This window comes from Diorhabda sublineata, chromosome 6, assembly GCF_026230105.1.
Source record: "Diorhabda sublineata isolate icDioSubl1.1 chromosome 6, icDioSubl1.1, whole genome shotgun sequence".
In the NCBI taxonomy this organism is placed as follows: Eukaryota; Metazoa; Arthropoda; class Insecta; order Coleoptera; family Chrysomelidae; genus Diorhabda; species Diorhabda sublineata.
Window position 1 is genome coordinate 26,225,275 of NC_079479.1, and position 18,112 is coordinate 26,243,386.

Below are 18,112 nucleotides of genomic sequence, written 5' to 3' on the forward strand. Positions count from 1 at the left end.
GCAAGGATTTTCTAAAATCTGGAGTTACTCCAGATTTTACTTTATTTTAGGATTTTCCCTGACTTTTTGAAATTTTTTGTAAATTTCCCTGACTTTTTGAGATTATTTCCAAATTTCCCTGACTTTCCCTGACCATTTTGCAATTCCCTGACTTTCCAGGTCGCTGGGAACCCTGTTTGATCTTCAAATTTTATATTAATGGCCGTTTTCTGAATTTAAGTTCACCAAGGACGCATTAAGTACACTTTCACTTAAACTGAAGTGAAATTAATTACTGGATTATCTGTCACTGACGATGCCAGTGACATTAGGTAGGAAATGTGATTTACGCACGCAAAATGTTATTGGATGTTTCTTCAGTGTAATTGTATCGTTTCGAAGGGGTGGCGAGGCACTAGAGTATTATTCGTAAAAATGTGGTTGCGTACGAGTAATTTTTGACAGATGACATAAGAAAAATGGCGGAAATTAATGTTATAATAATAAATAAAACAATGAGTAGTTTTGAGATTTCATTTATTTTTTTTATATCAGAGTATATTAAAGTAAATATAGACTGACCGTTACTTGGAAAAATTATGAGTTACATTTCAATATTTACATTCTTTACTGAGATCTCTGGAAAATGATTGGAATATAATTACAAAATCTTAAAAAAAATCGGAACAGTTGAATGTTTTGATATAATATTAATATGTTTAAACACGAAATTTTCTATGATATTTTTTTTGTATTTTACTTCATTAAACATAAAAATATTACGAATTTGAGATAGACTGAGATATTAATGAAACTTATATAGTAAAAAAAAAATGAATAAAACATACCCAATAATATTTACAGTTGTTAAAAAAAATACAAAGCATATACAATTACGTGCAAACAATTATAAAAATGTGTATTTTTGAGTTGAAACTATATATTTTTTAAAAAGCTAGTCTTAAGGAAAAAAATAAAGACAATTTTTCTTTATTATTATTTTAAATATGTCAAAATTTATGTACGAAGAAACCTGTAGGTCGAAAGAACTTATCCATATAGTCAATAACAAACGTATGTGACACGTTTTCTTTTAAATTAAATGCAATTAGCGCTTGCGTAGAAAATCTATGACGTATAAATAATTCAATTGAATAAGTGCTGCATCATGTCATTAATAATCCCCTCCTCCTGTCCTATTGGCGAAAATATCTGCTATCATTAGATGGCGCTGAATTTGGCTTCTACAATACAGTCTGTAATGGTGTTCGATTGCTGTTTCTACTAATTTTGGTAGGATTTTTTTTATTTTTATAATCTTCGTTATTTCCTAATCGTGTTTATGTGGTTAGAACAAAAAGTTGTATACAAGAAATTGTCTAAAAATGACGAAAGTAACCCTTTATAACATCATGGAATAAAATGGAGTCAAAAGTAGAGTGCTAAAAGAAAGTGAAGCGATTTTTAAATGGGACAGTATTATGTAGCTTAGAAGGAACAAATTCCAAAATCATTTAAAGTTTATGTCTACAGACATCAGGTCTAACTTCCCAGCCTCATGAGATAACAATTAATCTGAATAATGTAGTTATAGATTAGAAATGCATTTGTTCATGTGACTTTAGATATCTACACGAAAGTATCAAAAAGGTGCTCTAGAGTTTTATTGGCCACTAGAATGAGATTTTAACACCTTATGTATGTGTGGTTGTTATTACCTCAGAAAAGCACTTTAAACTTTAAATAACCTCTTCTATTGTTTACAAAATAACAAAATTTAAACATATTCTGGCTTGATCGTTCACCTCTATTGAGTAGTAGAATTCAAATAACTTCATCATCAGATCTGTAGTTCCAAAATCATCCAATAGATGACGCCTTACTTGTATACACAGTCGTTCAAGTATCCATAAAGAAGTTTCCATTAGGCGACTGTCCATCATGAATGGTATAACTGCGCGTGGTTCCTTTCCCAAGCGACAGAGGGATACAAAAGTTGATCCCATGATATGACAAATGTTTCAATTCCGATGATGGTTATGTTTACACATGGCCGAAACATTGCTTCTTCAGCAACGCGAAAAAACTGTCAGAAGAGCAAAAACTTATGATTTTTTAATACGAATCCGAAACTAAGGATCAGAATTAATACCAAATGATCAATGAAATCAACCAAGATATAGTCGTGGTTCGTGGTCACGGGAGAGGTGCTTTAAGACATGTTAAGTAACTCAAGATACTATACAGAAGTCGGTTTTCGAGTTACAAAGTGGACAACAAATAGCACTGATTTAGTTATAATTGAATATTTATAGTAAGAGTAAAAACGAAATTGCTTTCTTATAATACGAAATTTAATATGACAAATCGAACTTGGTATTGAATAAGTCAATTGATTTAAGCTCATATCAAAGTTGTTTTAATTGTTTTTTAAAGGATAGTCAAAAATTTACAGCGGGTTGATGGGTTGAATTCTATGCACGCAATTTTATATTAAAACTGTCAAAAATGACAAAGCTGGCATACAGTCTTTACATTTTTATACTTTTTCCAATTCAACTTGTACCATCACATTAGATTATTCAATTATCTAAAATATTTAAACTAATTAACGCCTTTACGGCATTATTTGGCCATACGCTTTGAATTAGAAAAACGATATTTCTTAAAAGATCTTAACAATAAAATTCACTAAGTAAAATTAATTAAAATTATGTACAAATGAAAAAAAAATTGACTACACAATATATAGACGAAGTTTTAATATACTCAAATATAAAGAGACCAGATCCCAAAAAAAGAAAAAAACATTTACGGGAGAAAACAAACATCGAATTATTGTAGTTGCACAGTCACTGCTGTTTCATAGCCACTTCCAAAAAGGAAGAAATTAATCCGTCAATTAATATTCCATTGTTTATAGATAAAAATATATCGATACAGTTTTAAATAATTCATTTCATATATAAAGTAAAGTAAATGAGGTGAAATGAGTACCTTGTTTAGATAATCGCGTAAATTAAACTCATAATTAAATTATAAATGTTCTTTTTTTAATCTATTAACCTACTTATACATGTTGTAAATCATTGTACTCGCCCAGAAAATTTATCCCAGCCCTGTATATAGATATTTCGGTGAACTGAAAACACTTTTCTCCTTTTTTTTTCAAATTTCCGAGATCTGATCCACTACAAAGACATTTTTATCAACAGTCTCTATATTCTCAATTGCACACTTAATATTCACACCAAATGACACTAAATACAACTATATTTTTACGTTGGCAATCATGTCAAACGAAACTTTGTTAATAAGGACTTTTTCATAGAGCTGCTTCAATAAAGGTAAGTTCGCTAAAATATTCACAGTCTTTACATTAGTCTTTAAATCAAAATTCACAATTAAGAGACAACTTTAAAGAATTTTATAAAATTAACCTATTAGTGCCTTATTAGTAACAATTAAATTACGTCATTTAATCAGCTGTTTAATTGAATCACAGCAGTGTTACCACTCGATCGCGTCATTTCTGGTTCTTTTTTAAACGTACCGTATTTATGAAATTTATTTTTGAACTAATTTACTTCTTCATTCAGTTTTTTTATTTATATTTCGAGACATAATCAATTATTTTTGACCAAAAAAATGTTATTTTATGTATAAGCCCAGAATTAAGTATGTTTGTATATGTACAAACCTTGTTGATATCCTATAGTTATGGTATCTTTTGTTTTTGTATTATTGGTAATTCTGTATAATACTTAATATTTATAATCATACTTTATACGAGAGGTGACGAATAATTTTGGTTTTAAATTTTAGTTACATAAAAAAAAATGTTTATATTGCGGAATATCTCGTTTTTGTTACCATCTCTGCTACTAAAAAAGATCTTGCGGTAACTCTTTGTGAAAGTATGAAAACGGACTCCTGAAGTTTTTTGTTGTTTTAATGTGAATTATTCAAATTGTCCTTTGTTAAAAGGATTAAACATCGAAGACATAAACATCGTGGATGACAAGTAAGTTATTTTATTATATTTCATGAATTTAATATATAAAATATTACTCATATATAGATGTATATGATTTTAGTTTCTATGTAAACTGGGCTTGATCTTTTTATAAAAACAAAGCTTTTAGTTGAGAATATCATGATTTGAGTAGTTAAGACACTTTTTCCCTAAGGCATTTTAAAGGGGATTGTAAAGATATGAAAAAATACTATTTTCAAGTTATAATGTCACAAAAGATTTTCATATGGTTCATACAGATTCGGGTACTTTTACAGGAAACGGGCTGAAATTTTGATATCTGAGCACAGTTACGGTTTTCTCCATCAATGAATTAAATTCTAAAATGATTCTATATCGATTCTTCTCAAATTTTGATTTGAAAAGATCACAATCTTTAGTTAAATTCATGTTTCGGATGATATGGGATAAAATAACGATGAGGATAACCGGAAACTTTCCTTTTCGGGTAAAAAACTACTTGTAAAACGAAGTAGGTTTGAAAACACCAATATTGAAATGGATGGAGCTATTGGAACCAAATCGGTTTTGAACGACGTTCCAAAATTCAGACTAAGCTTGATTTTTGTCGGTTATCGTGAACTGTTCGAGTAAATACGAGATGTGTAGCCTCCATCGTTCTTCATTCTACTCTGACGTTTTTAACCGTCGGTTAAACTCGACAGAGAAGAACGAGGTGTGTGGGCCCCATTATAGGGACCTACTTAACTAATATAATAAGGTGATGCAGCGAATAACTTTTAGGTTGGCAACAGTTTTGCAGCAGTCTGTCTTACTCCAGTAGTAATGTGAGGAGGCTTTCCACCTGACAAGTAGGCCACCACGTGGTCCCTTTTTGCCAACCCCTGACTGTCTCACTCTAAGTAAATTATATTGTGAGTGAAACAGACTGCTACCAACAAAAAAGTTGTCCGGTGCAAAGAGTTTGGATAGATATCTACTTATAATGCACAAAATGTATTGAATATTCATTACCAACTTATACATATAGGTACCTACTTTACACAGTTTTACATTTTCGTTCTTTTTTGTCTATGCAAGGCCTAAATAAAACCTATTTATTTCAGAATGAATCCCCACTCTCGTGCGTCCAAAATCCTTTCAATGGCTGGAATAGACATAAAAGCACCAAATGCTGAAAATGGAGTTTACAGTATAGAAGAAAATAGTAGTTTAGATCTTAAGTCTGGAATATCTACATTTTGTGATGTAGATGGATTAGATTTGACAACCAATATGGACCTCATGAATAACATTTTATTTGGAACATGACGGAAATTGTTTTGTGTAAAAATTGTTGTTTGATACATGATAAATATTATCTTGGGTAAAAACTATTATTTGGTACATGAGGGAAATAGCTTTATGTAAAAAAAGTTTTTTGGTACATGACACACATTGTAAAAAATGTTTGGTACATAACAAATTGTTTTTTCGTTGAAAATATTGTTTGTTATATGACACAAATTGTATTGTTAAAAAAAGTTCTTTGGTACAAGACACTAAATATTTTCTAAAAAAAAATGTATGTAAACAATTTATATTTCGTTTTATTGTCAATTCTTTGAAGTTATCTCGAAAAACATTGTCATTTAGTTGATTGGTATTTCTGGAAGTAATAAATGAAACTTTTTATTAAAATAATGTCGTGCTGATCAATTCGAATTTTCTTACTGAGAAATACGAACTTAACACCATTTAAAAAAATTGAATAAAAGTTTTCTTTTTCCTATATTTATCACAGCACATTTTAGTTTTCGTTTGGAGAAAATTGCATAAAAACAAATAAGTTGGATAAGACAATCTGAACTGATCAGCATTTAGTTTGTGAAACTAAATCACAATCTAATGAAACAATTTTATATTTTTGTATAAAAAAATTGCAAACTTTCAAATCCACTTTACACAGTTTTTATACAGAATGTATAAAATTGTATTATCGGTATTTTAAACATATCACTCTGTATATTATTGTATTTGATATACAAGATTTTTTATTTGAAAAAAATAGTGGGAAAATAATTTATTATATTTGGTCGATACACACTTTGTTAATCAAATATTAAAATAAAGGACGTTTCTATAATTTCCCAAAACAAGAAAAGCCTATAGAATAAAGTAAAACACGAAACTATTATAACAATACAAGAAAATAAATAGACGAATAAGAAAATGTGGAGAAGAAAAAGGAAATAGGCGAAATAAATGAGAAATAATGAGAATTAGAGAGAAAGGGGCAAATAAACAAACAGGCCTTGTATTATCACAGAAGATAGTGAACAAAATGGCAATAAATAAAAAACAAGAACAAAAAGGACATTTAATAAAATACAAAGAAATGAAAAAATCAATAGACGAATAAGAAAAAGGAAATAGGCGAAAAAAAGGATTATCTTGGGAAATGGATAAAAAAAGGAAGAAAAAACCAAACATTTATCCAACAATGCCAGAAAAATTATAAAGAAAAAAGACGAAATATTTATTTAATTCACGAAATGATTTTTTGCAGCTTTTTTTCTTTTGCGTGAGTTGTTTTTTAATATTACTATTAGGATTATTTGTGGTATGCAATTTTTTTGACAAAAATTTGATTAATTCTTGCGAAATTATAAAAATTGCCAGTCTTATACAACTAAATATTACTATTATTTTTTTTTTTCATCTAAACTAATCAAGGCAGTGATTTCTGTACACTGTATCTACAGGGTGACTCGTAGTTTCAACTGTCTACGAATTTTACATACATTTATATACAACATGGATCCAATTAGATATTTTCTATCAATTTAAAAAAAATGCTACTATTATTTATCCAATAACAGCAAACGAAATATTTTTGGTTTTTATTGGAGTATAGCCCGATTTAATTATATAATTTTATAAACAAGACAAGAAATTATAAAGTGGCGTTAAATGTAAATAAAAAAAAAACAAGGTTTTATAGGTAAATTTTTAAAAAACGATTGGACAAATGTCAAAATTCACGTGACAATCTATTTAGGCAGATCTACTAAATAATTTTTTATATAATAAAATCACACTCTTGTCGACTAAATATACACGAAAACACACACTATGACGAATGTTTGTTGTACAGCGCGAAATATTTGTCTTTACAAAAAAAAATTTGACGCATTGCATAGAATCCCTGATTTATATTTGGTGTATTTCACTAAAAATGTCAAAAATGTTTAAAAGGTAAATAGAGAGACATCGAACGGTACATTTTACGTTATCTCCGTACCACTATTCTAGGGGATTCCCATTTATGAGGCGATGGGGGTAATTCTGATGAATGAGCAACTGTCGAACTGTAAAATAAACAAATAAAATAAAAACATCACAGAATAGTGAATAATTTATGATAAATTGAAGTGAGGTATTTTATTAACTGGCCTAATAAGGGCACTATGGATTTAAACATATTATCTACAATAAAATAATTTATTATTTTTCTTTATAAATCGTCTTGATAGGACATTAGTTCAAAAAAATTGGAAAATTGATGTTTGGTAGCAAAATATTTTTATAAAGATAGATATACAGGTCGAAATATCAATTTTTATCTTTTTTTTGAAACTAATTCTCTATCAAAATATCTAATCGAGACGAATTATTAAGAAAAACATATAAAAAGGTCTAAAATGTTAAAAATTGAAATAATTTTTTATCATAAAGACAAGTCAAATAAGATGTTCAAGTTCTATATGTGTTCCAAATAGTCAATTGCTTTAGAACGTGCTCTGGATGTTCACCAACAAGTCAAATATTAAAAAACACGTTCTGGATATGTACCAATAAGTCATTTGCTTTAGAACGTGATCTGGACGTATATCAACAAATCAAATAATAAGTAAAAGTTCCGGATGTGTTCCAGATAGGTCAATTGCTTAAAAAACTGATTTGGATGTACACCAACAAGTCAAATATTAAAAGAAAGTTCTAGATGTGTTCCAGATGGGTCAATTGCTTGAAAAACTGATTTGGATGTTACAACAAGTCAAATATTACATGTTACAAAAGTAAATTAGAATTAATAATAAATAAGACCACGGGTTTAGAAGATTTAAAAAAAAATTTTTTTATTCTACTAATTTGATTCAATAAGTCGTTTTGTTAATCATATGGGTAGATAATAATTTAATAGGTCATTCTAGCTGCTCTAAATCTGGTTACAATAAGATTGTGCACTCGCACGATGTGAACTTGTTTTCGAAAATGGTAAGTTGGTAGGCTAAGACATCAAAATCTCTAGATCTAGTACCTCTATATTTTTTCCTATAGGTTTAATGGTGAATTTATGTGGGAGACATATATGTTTCGTTCGACACTATGGAATTCAATATTTTGTTTTGATTTATATTATGGGTGGAATAAATGGATATAATTCACGAATTACCAAAAATTGTGGTCTTTTTGACTATTTCCTAGTTTTTGATGTTAATATTTGGAAAAAAGTACAAAGGAATTTTATAATATATCAAATTCATATATAAATGAATATATATAGTTTTATATTATCGTTTCTAATAAAATAACCCACTTCAAGTGATTATGAGAATGATATCTACAAATGATAAGACATATGAACCCAAAATAGAAAAGTAAAAACCAAAGAAAAATTAAATGTGACTTGATCTTTACATAATTTCGATTCGTATTCGATATACCACAGTTTCAAGTGAAAAACAATCGATTCTATTCAATTGTTCAATCGATATAAAGGAATTTCGAGCTTTATGATACAATTTTTAACATACAAGATCCAATATTCTAACTTGAAGGTACTCTGAAGTGATTTATTTTAATTTTGTAGTGGTAATCGATTAGAATCGATTATGTAAAGACCGATAGATAAATAAAAATAAAATAAAAGCACTAACCTAAATAACAAATGCAGTCACGCAGCACAGAGAAAGATGACGGGTGATAACAGAATTTCTAGGGTCTTCTTGAAAGGCGCACAGCTGTTATCATCCTTCCTGTACAACAACCATCATCTTACTTGAGCCGTTATTTTTATCAACTATTTACCGATATATAAATTTTTAAAATATCATTCCACTGCTACGATATTATTGAAAACGGACGACCGAAGGGAGTTTAGAGCATGAAAATTTTTTTGTGGGAGTTTAGATGCTCAGAAATTTGTTCTGGATGTATTCCAACAAGACAAATACTAAAAAACACGTTTTGGATGTGTGTCAATAAGTCGATTGTTAAAAAAAGGCGTTCAGTATGTGTTCCACCAAGAAAAATGCTTAGAAATTTGTTCTGGATGTATACCAACAAGTAAAATGTTTGAAAACGTGTTTCGTATGTATACTTATAAAACAAATATAAAAAAACACTATCTGGATGTGTGCCAAAAAAGGTGTTTTGGATGTGCCCCTACAAGTAAAATGTTCAAAAACGTGTTCTGGATATATACCAACAAGACAAATACTAAAAAACATCTAGAATGTCATTGAAATGTTATGGAAACTTTTGTAACTATGGACCAACGAAAACCTATAGAACCGAGATCATAGGGATAGTAAAACTCATTGTTGATGTTTTAACTAGGAACCAAGCTACACTAGAAATACAACATTTATAACAAGATCTGATCACAAATATAACAAAAACCGTCACTCGAGTTTACAGATTTGCACTAATACGAATTAAACTGAAATGGTCCATTAAGATGAGACTGGTGTATATCAAAACAGAAGCTGAAACACTCAATTCTATTTCATCTTTCGCAATTCGGGCTAAAAATAGACCTGCGCGTAAAGTCCCTATTTGTCTTGAGTTAGAAAGGAAACATGAACTACCCTGACGTTTTTAGTGCCGTTTTCAGCTTCAAGATAGAGATAAACTGATAATAGTTTGCAGACTAGTGAAAAGAGGTTTCTGCTTTGATGTAAGTGACTCAACCCTTCATATATCCAAAATCAGAGCTACTCTGAGATTTCCATTGTTCTTTTTGTTATTGAAGTGGTTGGCAGGTAGGTGAGGAAGGTACTTGTTATCTTTGCAAACCTCTCCAGGACAGCTTTTCCACTAGATTACATCCTAGTATGTTCCTCCTTGTTGATAAGACAGTGGTATCTTAATTTCCTCGCCAGGTCCTCTTCTGTTTAGCTTCAATATGTTCGCAGCTAAGTTTTCCCCTTTCCCACAGCTCAAGATGTTCTTTAATCCACCCCGAGAAGAACTTGAAGAAATTGGGGTTTAGAAGTAACTGGCAGGTGCAGGGAGGAATTTACAAGGGATTTTTACAAATTAGATACTTGGAGGATTTAATAAATAATCTAGTTGAACACGGTACAGATCACCAGAATTGATATATGTACTTCAAGTAGTAGATGGACGTATCTGGTAGAAAATTTTGAGAGAGAAATAGAGAAAACGTAGCAGTGGAAAAACTTGAACATTACAAAATTGCAAAAACCCTTTGGTTTTGTTAACTTTTCTATAGAAACTGTAATTGTTATTATGTGATTGGATGATTGTGCTGTGAAAAGTCAACAAGATCAATGAATTTCGACATATATACAGATTTGACTTCCATGCATTCATCGATTATCATGTGGAGGATGTAAATAGGAACGTGGTTCGTTTATAAAGAGGATATATACGTTAACTGATCCTTTTAATCCGTTCCTGATCTACTGTAGAAGATCTAATTCGAGGGGGTTACATATTAATATCAAAATGGATAGTGTCAAGCAACGTGCATTGATTAAATAGTGTTGATTTATTGGATAAATTAGTGGGATTACAGCAGAAAGGTGGTAGACGAACGTGCAGGTATGTGACATGATAAAAAAAGCTTTTTTGTGTATGCACCTGATCATAGGTCCGTATTAGCTTCGAATTAATAGAGCACCTTCATAATCTAAGGATTAAGCCCCCAAAGATTTGTTGAAAGTTTTCGTGGTAAACAATGTGATAATTTGAAAATTTTATTGGAGGCGACATGAAAAAATAATAAATTTTCATTGTAATAGGGGCAGGGACGTAGCAAACGGATCAGTTCTCGTAAAAAATTGTTTGCGTTTTTTCGGAATAGTTGTAGTAACTCGTTATAGCAAAAAGTTTTTGAGATAAATGAAAAGTTGAAACTTTCTGAATTTTTCAAATATTTATATTTGTTAATAAAAATATTCTTTAGTGATTTTCGGTCTGTTTGTAATGAATAACGAGTTTAATAAAAAAATTTCCAAAGGATAACGTATTATTGTCAACAGTATATTTTTATTTCATGAATTTTTGATGCTTTTTCATATTTTTTTTATAAAATCATTTTAGTTCAAACTACCATATATGATAATTAGGATTACTTTTTTGTTTACTTTTCATATATTTGAAATGATGTTTCAGTTTTTTTATAATATCCATGGCTTTTTAATCTATATCATGAATATTGTGATGTTTGTCCTAAAGTCGAAATAAATTTTAGCTCGAACTACCAAATATGATAATTAGGATTATTTGTTTTTTTATAGGTTTTTAACTCTGTTCGATATTTGTATTTATAGTATCCATGACTTTTTAATCTGTTTCATAAATATTGAGATGTTTGTCCTATGTAGTGCGCTTATGATATCAATATTGAAACGTCCAAAAATGTCTATAAAAACACATGATCCATTACAAATAGATGAATAATATTTAAAAAATATGTATAGAAATTGAAAAATTTGGAATTTGGCAAGAGAAAAAATTTTAATTTAAATATTTGAATGATCAAAAATTATTAGTTTGTAGTTTCGTGAGATCGATACACCCTGTATATACAGAGTCTCTAATTTGGATTGAATTCGGTATTCAAAGACTTTATTTTTCAAATTTCTCGATTAAAAAAAATTATGTCTTAAATTGAATTTAATCCAAATCACAGTTCCACACTATATACATTTTTTAATGCGAATGGGAAAAGTGTGGATGGATATATATATATATATATATATATATATATATATATATATATATATATATATATATATATATATATATATATATATAACTACTACGACTACAGAAGGAATCAAAATGGCACTAACTACGAAGAGAAAACAAATTAAACTACACACGCACGCGCCAGCATGGAAATCATTTATTATACAGGGTGGTACAATAAGCGATGATCATATTTTATAAATAATAACTATACCACGATCCGTTGGTTTTTTGGACCACCCCGAATTTTAATGAAATGTTACAGTGTGTGCTGATTATGAAATTTTCGATAGAATATCACACTTGGCACCTTTTGGTGTACGTCATTTTGTTCCTTTTTACACGTTTTTGTTCGCATAGTTGTGCGCTGAAGCGGTACGATAACGCCGCAACTTGTCAATCAGAAACTAGATAGAGATGCGTCCAATTCGTGAGTTCTATAATAGGTAATGGAATGTATTTCCATTAAACGGGTTATTCTGGAAACTGTCTTAATTTGAAAAGTGTTCAAAGTTGCTGGGAAAATGGTTAAAATACTATTCAAGAAAAATTTGGAATATAGTTACTGAAATAGAAGCACAAGTCTATTAGTCTGGAATGAACGAAATCGATGAAAGTTGTAGTTGTGGCAAAGCATTTTAGTATAAGATAACATTTAATAAAGAAAAGTCACAGAGCAATTAATTCGAATGACAATAAATATACAATGTTCGATATTGTATTCTTCTAATTTGAATATTACAGTACATTGCACAATAAGACAGTAAAAATAGTTTTCTTTTGAAGAGGGAGCTTTGTTTTAGCCCTCTTGGTAACCATAATTTTTAAATTATTGTTTAGTTAATAAAATGAATAATTGAATAAATGAACTTCTCCCATCATAATTCCTATTATCACTTAATTTACGAATAAGCATTGAAAAAAGTTGAGTTATTACATTAATTAGCTAATAAACTTGGAAAAAGTGGAGTTATATTATCAATTAACTGATAAACTTTGAAGGAAGACGAGTTTTGTTATCATCTAACTATTTAACTTTGGAAAAGGTGAATTATTTTATAAACTTACTAATAACCATTTAAAAAAAAGAAGTTATTACATTTATTAGCTAATAAACTTTGAAAAAATGAGTGGAGTTATTTTATCAATTAACTAATTAACTGCAAAAAACATTTTTTAAAGTTTATGAGTTTTCAATTTATAGAATGAAGTTCTTTTTGAATTTTCTCATTGAGACAACTTCAAAATGGTATATCTTATTGAAAAAACTGTTTTCCCATGGATATCTTCAAATTCTTCAAATTTCAATCAATGTTATATGCCAAAAATGATTTACTAGGCGCGTTTGAGTGGTTGTACAATACCCTATTTTGAATTAGTAACAATTGGACTTGACTTTTTTAGCCATTTTCAACTTTTATGTTGATAAAAATTTATTTGAACTCATACGAATTTTCTACAGCACGCCAATGCGCCGCATCTAATCTACCACGAGAAAGTTTTGGGTTACAAAATCCGATTTTCGAAAATTTCCCTATTAAAGAGACGGAGGAGGGTGAAAATTTTCGTTGAAGTATAGTACACAGAAAATAGTCAAGCTCCTACATTTCGAACATATCTACACATACATACAATTTTTTTCTACTTTTAAAGCAAAAAATAATGATAAAAGTGATGTATGTGAAAAATAAAATAGAAAAAAAAGAGAAAATAACGTACACCGAAAGGTAAAAGTGAAATTTGCGGTCACCTATGCAATGGCGCTGCGCTGCTCTGGGCGTTGGCGGCCATCTTACCTGGCGAAACTCTTGAATGCCGCAGATTGGGGATTTATACATAAAGGGACTCTACTTGTGTTAAGTTGCTCCGCTATGAACTTATGCATCTCTTCTGAAAAAAGAAATTTCTAACTTGAAAAAAACAGATTCACTTTTCGTATTTTACAATGAAAAAAAAAACCGTTAGTTATAATTTCTGCTCGAAATTCAACCACCCTTTGTTCGAAGAACTTAAAAAGAAACCTCGTAATGTCTGATACTTTTTTAGAAATATTTTCATAACATATTAATTTGATTTTAGTATTTCTACCATACTAGTCAAATTGATATACAATTTTTCGAAAATTAAGGTTCAAAAAATTTTCTACACTTTCAATGTCCAAACTATTTTTTCTACAACCAAAAATGTAAAAGTTATCGGCATAACTGTCTCAAATTTTTTCTCCGAGAAAACATGTTTTTTTTTTCAAACATTATTTTCACAAAAATTACACAAGAACACAAAAAATTAAATCTCAAAAGTTAGAACCAATCAATCCGCTAATCTGACATTTCGTTAGTTGTAAAAATAAAAGTCACTAGATTTTATTCACGTCAACCAAGTCAGCTGATTTATGTGAACGCTTTTGTTTTTATTGTATCCTGTAGATAGTGAGGTTAGTTTCATTTATTGGCAGCCAAAAACGTCTCACATAATGTTAAACACGTTAAATACCAAACCAATATGTGCTTATACGATATTTATATATATATATATATATATATATATATATATATATATATATACGAGGATTGTTCGCAAAGTTTCGACCTAAACCTGAAGATGCCTGGACTTATTTATATGTTGGAAAGTTGTATGCTTCGGCAGATTCTTAAATTTCTGTCGTTTTGGAAGCTTACTTATGGTTTGGCAATCTTATAAGTGAAGATTTGACTGGAAATGGAGAAAAAATATGTATAGAGCTTTTTGTTAAGTGGAGAACCCTCGTATACAGTAGTTAATTACGCGTTCTGGGATACTGTCATTTAAATTCTTTGTGACGTGGCTCGATTCCATATTTCTTTGATTTTTCTACATATAATCTTATCTTCTCTTTTTCCTTTCCACCTAACGATCATTATAATTCCTTTGGAATCTTGGATCTGAGTTTTATTTGCCTTCTCTTATCTTCTGGTTTCTTCAGCGTAGTTTTCTCTTCTCCATATGTGACAAAAGCATTTTTCATTGTTCTCTTCATTGTTTTCACTATGCATTCATTATTTTTTCAGTTTTTCCTTCCACTTTCTTTCCTTTCTCAAACATTTTTCCGTTTTTGGGTGTATAAAAATAATAATAATAAATATTGTTTTCACTACATCTTTGTAGTTTTAGTTTTTTGTTTGCCTATTCTTAGTTTCACGTCTCCTTTTTGGTATTATCATATTTTCTAATAACTTGGAATGTTTTCTACATATACAATTAATGAAATCGAAGAAAATTCACGTAAATATTTCAACTTTGGTCTAAACAAGACTTTTTTTCTTTTATTTCTTCGTTGTTCTCACTATAACTTCGTAGTTTTAGTTTTTTGTTTTTCTAATGTTAGTTCCGCGTCTCCTCTTCAGTATTATCATTTTTTTCTCAAAAATTTGGGTGAATGGAAAAGAAAAAATATTTTCGAGTGTTTTCTACGTGTACAATTAAAGAAACCGAGGAAAATTCACGTAGTTATTTCAATTTTTATCGGGAAAAAACTTTTACTCACCTTTTACTTGCTGTACAGTCGTTAATTTCTTCTCCCAGTGATCGTCGAAGGGTTGGGGGGCGGTGCTTTCGAATTCCGAAGTATACTGCCTCATTCCACTTGCCGTGGTATAACAACATTTACACATACAAGAGTGGTACCTTAACCTACCTTCGTCTAAATACGGATGCGCCAAAGCATCCACTACGGAAATTCGTTTATCCTGAAATAAAAAGAAACTTGCCATATTGCCATTTGTCAATAGTTCATCAAGACTTACTGGATCAAATACCAACATCTGACATAACAAATGAACAACTTCGTGTGTCGCTTGAGAGGATAACGTGTACAACGCTGATAACGACGGAGGTTTAGGGGCTCTCCTTAACATATGTGACTTGGCGCCTTCGCAAGCGTATTTCATGTCTTCCAAAGAAGGCGTACCCAACAATTCGGTTATTAATTCCAATTGTTGTACAGGATTTTGGGCTTGGAAAAGTATCCTTCGTCCTAAGAGTTCGCCAAAAATGCAACCTACTGACCAAACGTCCACCGCGGCGGAATAGTGTTTAGCTCCCATGAGAATTTCAGGTGCGCGGTAATACTGCGTTACGACTTCTTGCGTCATATGTTTGTTTGTGTCGGGCTCTTCTACTCTAGCTAAACCAAAATCACAGATCTGAAAGAAAATCGGGGATTTTTATGATCTAGTTTGATCAATCATTTTGGGATTTACTAAAAGTTTACGTACGTAAATAAGGAATGTATTTTTAGATGTTAAAATGTTCGTACCTTAAGAACACAATTACTGTTTACAAGTAGATTTCCAGGTTTGATATCTCTATGTAATATCCTAGCCGAATGTAAATATTTTAAACCTAGAAATAAAATTACTTTTATTAAATACATATTTCGTGACAATTTTCCATATTTCAACTAGTCAAGTTAAAATTTGAACGTCACGGGAATTGTCTTTGTCTTTAAACTCGTCAACAATAGAAAGATGTCTTATAGACGTCATGGGATTATGGAAAGTCTTCTGGTTGATTAACCGTCATACAAAATACTTTTGAGGAGGTGGAGGAGCTCAAGAAAAAATTGCCAATGGACCAGAATACGAAATTTAATACCCAATCTCATCGGTAATCGCCAACATGGGATCAAACAGATAAATCACATAAAGAAGAAGAAATTAGTCAATCGAAGACAAGACTCTACAGTCAAAATATGAGAATTCTAGACCATCAATTTCATTTTTGTCTCGAAAGTGATTAAATATAGAAAATATATGCCATGGAATGATTGAAAGTCTTCTGGTAGATTAATAAAACTTTCCAAGAGATGTGAGAGCTCAAAGAACATTCGAGAATGTACCAAAATACGAAATAATTCCAATCTCATTGGTAATCACAACAAATAGTTAACGCACATGGAGAGGAAGATTGTGGAAACCTAAGAAGGCTTTTCAGTTTCATTTGGGCAACAAAACATTTACTCATAATCGTCACAAAATTTCGATTCCTTGGGGTTGTTGAAACGAAATCTTTAGGGTAGATTTAGTACAACACACCTAAGACCAAACATCTGACAAAATCAACACTAATGATGAAATAAATTTTTGTTTTGAAACTCAAATTTTCTCATATAAGTTTAGACAAGCGAAAGATATGTTGTTCAAGTACATATAATAGAAAAAACTTGAAAGAATTTTAAAAATAAATGAAAAGAAAAATAAGTCTAATAAGTATGATTTGTGTCCCTAAATTATTGAAATTTCTGTTTTCTCCAAAATATTTTCCTGAAAGTTTCCATATGTTTAAGTAACTATAAAATCTAATTCCCTTTTTCAGTGTAACTTGATTATCCAATTAACTAATTGGATGAAAAGTTTGTAATATGACTGACTCGACATTACACGTAAGCCATTTCTTGGAAAATTATGAATACAGTTCGAATTTTATTTCTAGAACAACTTATATAACAATAATCAGAAAACTACGTGAAAATTTCAACTCTTTTTCCACTTATCATTTGTAGACAATACCAACATATATTTTGAAATTAATAAGCAACAACAAGAATAAGAAAGTTAATTTACGTGTTTACTGTCAGCTTTTTCCAATTCCATAATTTTCGTTGAACCCTACATAAAATTACACAAAATGCTGCTGATATGAGTGCATCCTCTGTGTTTGCCGAAGCAGAATATTCGAGACGAAATACTGCGGCTTAAACCACAAACATTACGTAAATTTCCCCAATAAACCTCACGGAAATTGATAAGTTTTTGTCCCCATGAATTAGTAATTTGTCAATATAAAATTAACATATTAATTCGTGGTGTACTCAAGATTATAACGTGCAGATTTCCTTCATTACGTGGTATAATAGAAATTATGAACATCCTGTATAAACTACGTATTTAATAAAAAATATCTTACCTCTAAGAATCTGGTATAGAAAAACTTTTATATGGTCCGATGAAAGGGGTTGATGCGATACTATAATTTTATGTAAATCGCTTTGAAGCAACTCTGTAATCACATATCTGTAAATTATTGTGTTAAGGACTACAAACGACGATAAAACAAATCCTGAAATTGGAAACTTTTGGCAAAAAAACCAAAAAAAAATTAAATCAAAAGAGA

General features: G+C 30.0%; 1 protein-coding gene across 4 annotated transcripts in view; it reads right to left on the reverse strand.

Annotated features, from left to right (window-relative positions):
* Positions 1 to 505: 505 nt before the first annotated feature.
* Positions 506 to 18,112, reverse strand: part of LOC130444810 (serine/threonine-protein kinase NLK) — an 82,032-nt gene continuing 64,425 nt past the window's right edge. Inside the window, exons 4-10 of one of the 4 annotated variants that reach the window (XM_056780070.1) lie at positions 17,906 to 18,012; positions 16,257 to 16,342; positions 15,745 to 16,143; positions 15,486 to 15,687; positions 13,759 to 13,852; positions 8,899 to 8,997; positions 7,277 to 7,326 (exon numbers count right to left, since the gene is read on the reverse strand). In XM_056780070.1, coding sequence (XP_056636048.1) covers positions 8,916 to 8,997; positions 13,759 to 13,852; positions 15,486 to 15,687; positions 15,745 to 16,143; positions 16,257 to 16,342; positions 17,906 to 18,012 — 970 coding nt within the window. In that variant the 3' untranslated portion in view covers positions 7,277 to 7,326; positions 8,899 to 8,915. Of the gene's footprint in view, positions 7,327 to 8,898; positions 8,998 to 13,712; positions 13,853 to 15,485; positions 15,688 to 15,744; positions 16,144 to 16,256; positions 16,343 to 17,905; positions 18,013 to 18,112 lie in introns of all 4 variants that reach the window. The other 3 variants (XR_008909998.1, XM_056780072.1, XM_056780071.1) reach the window with 3 other exon arrangements.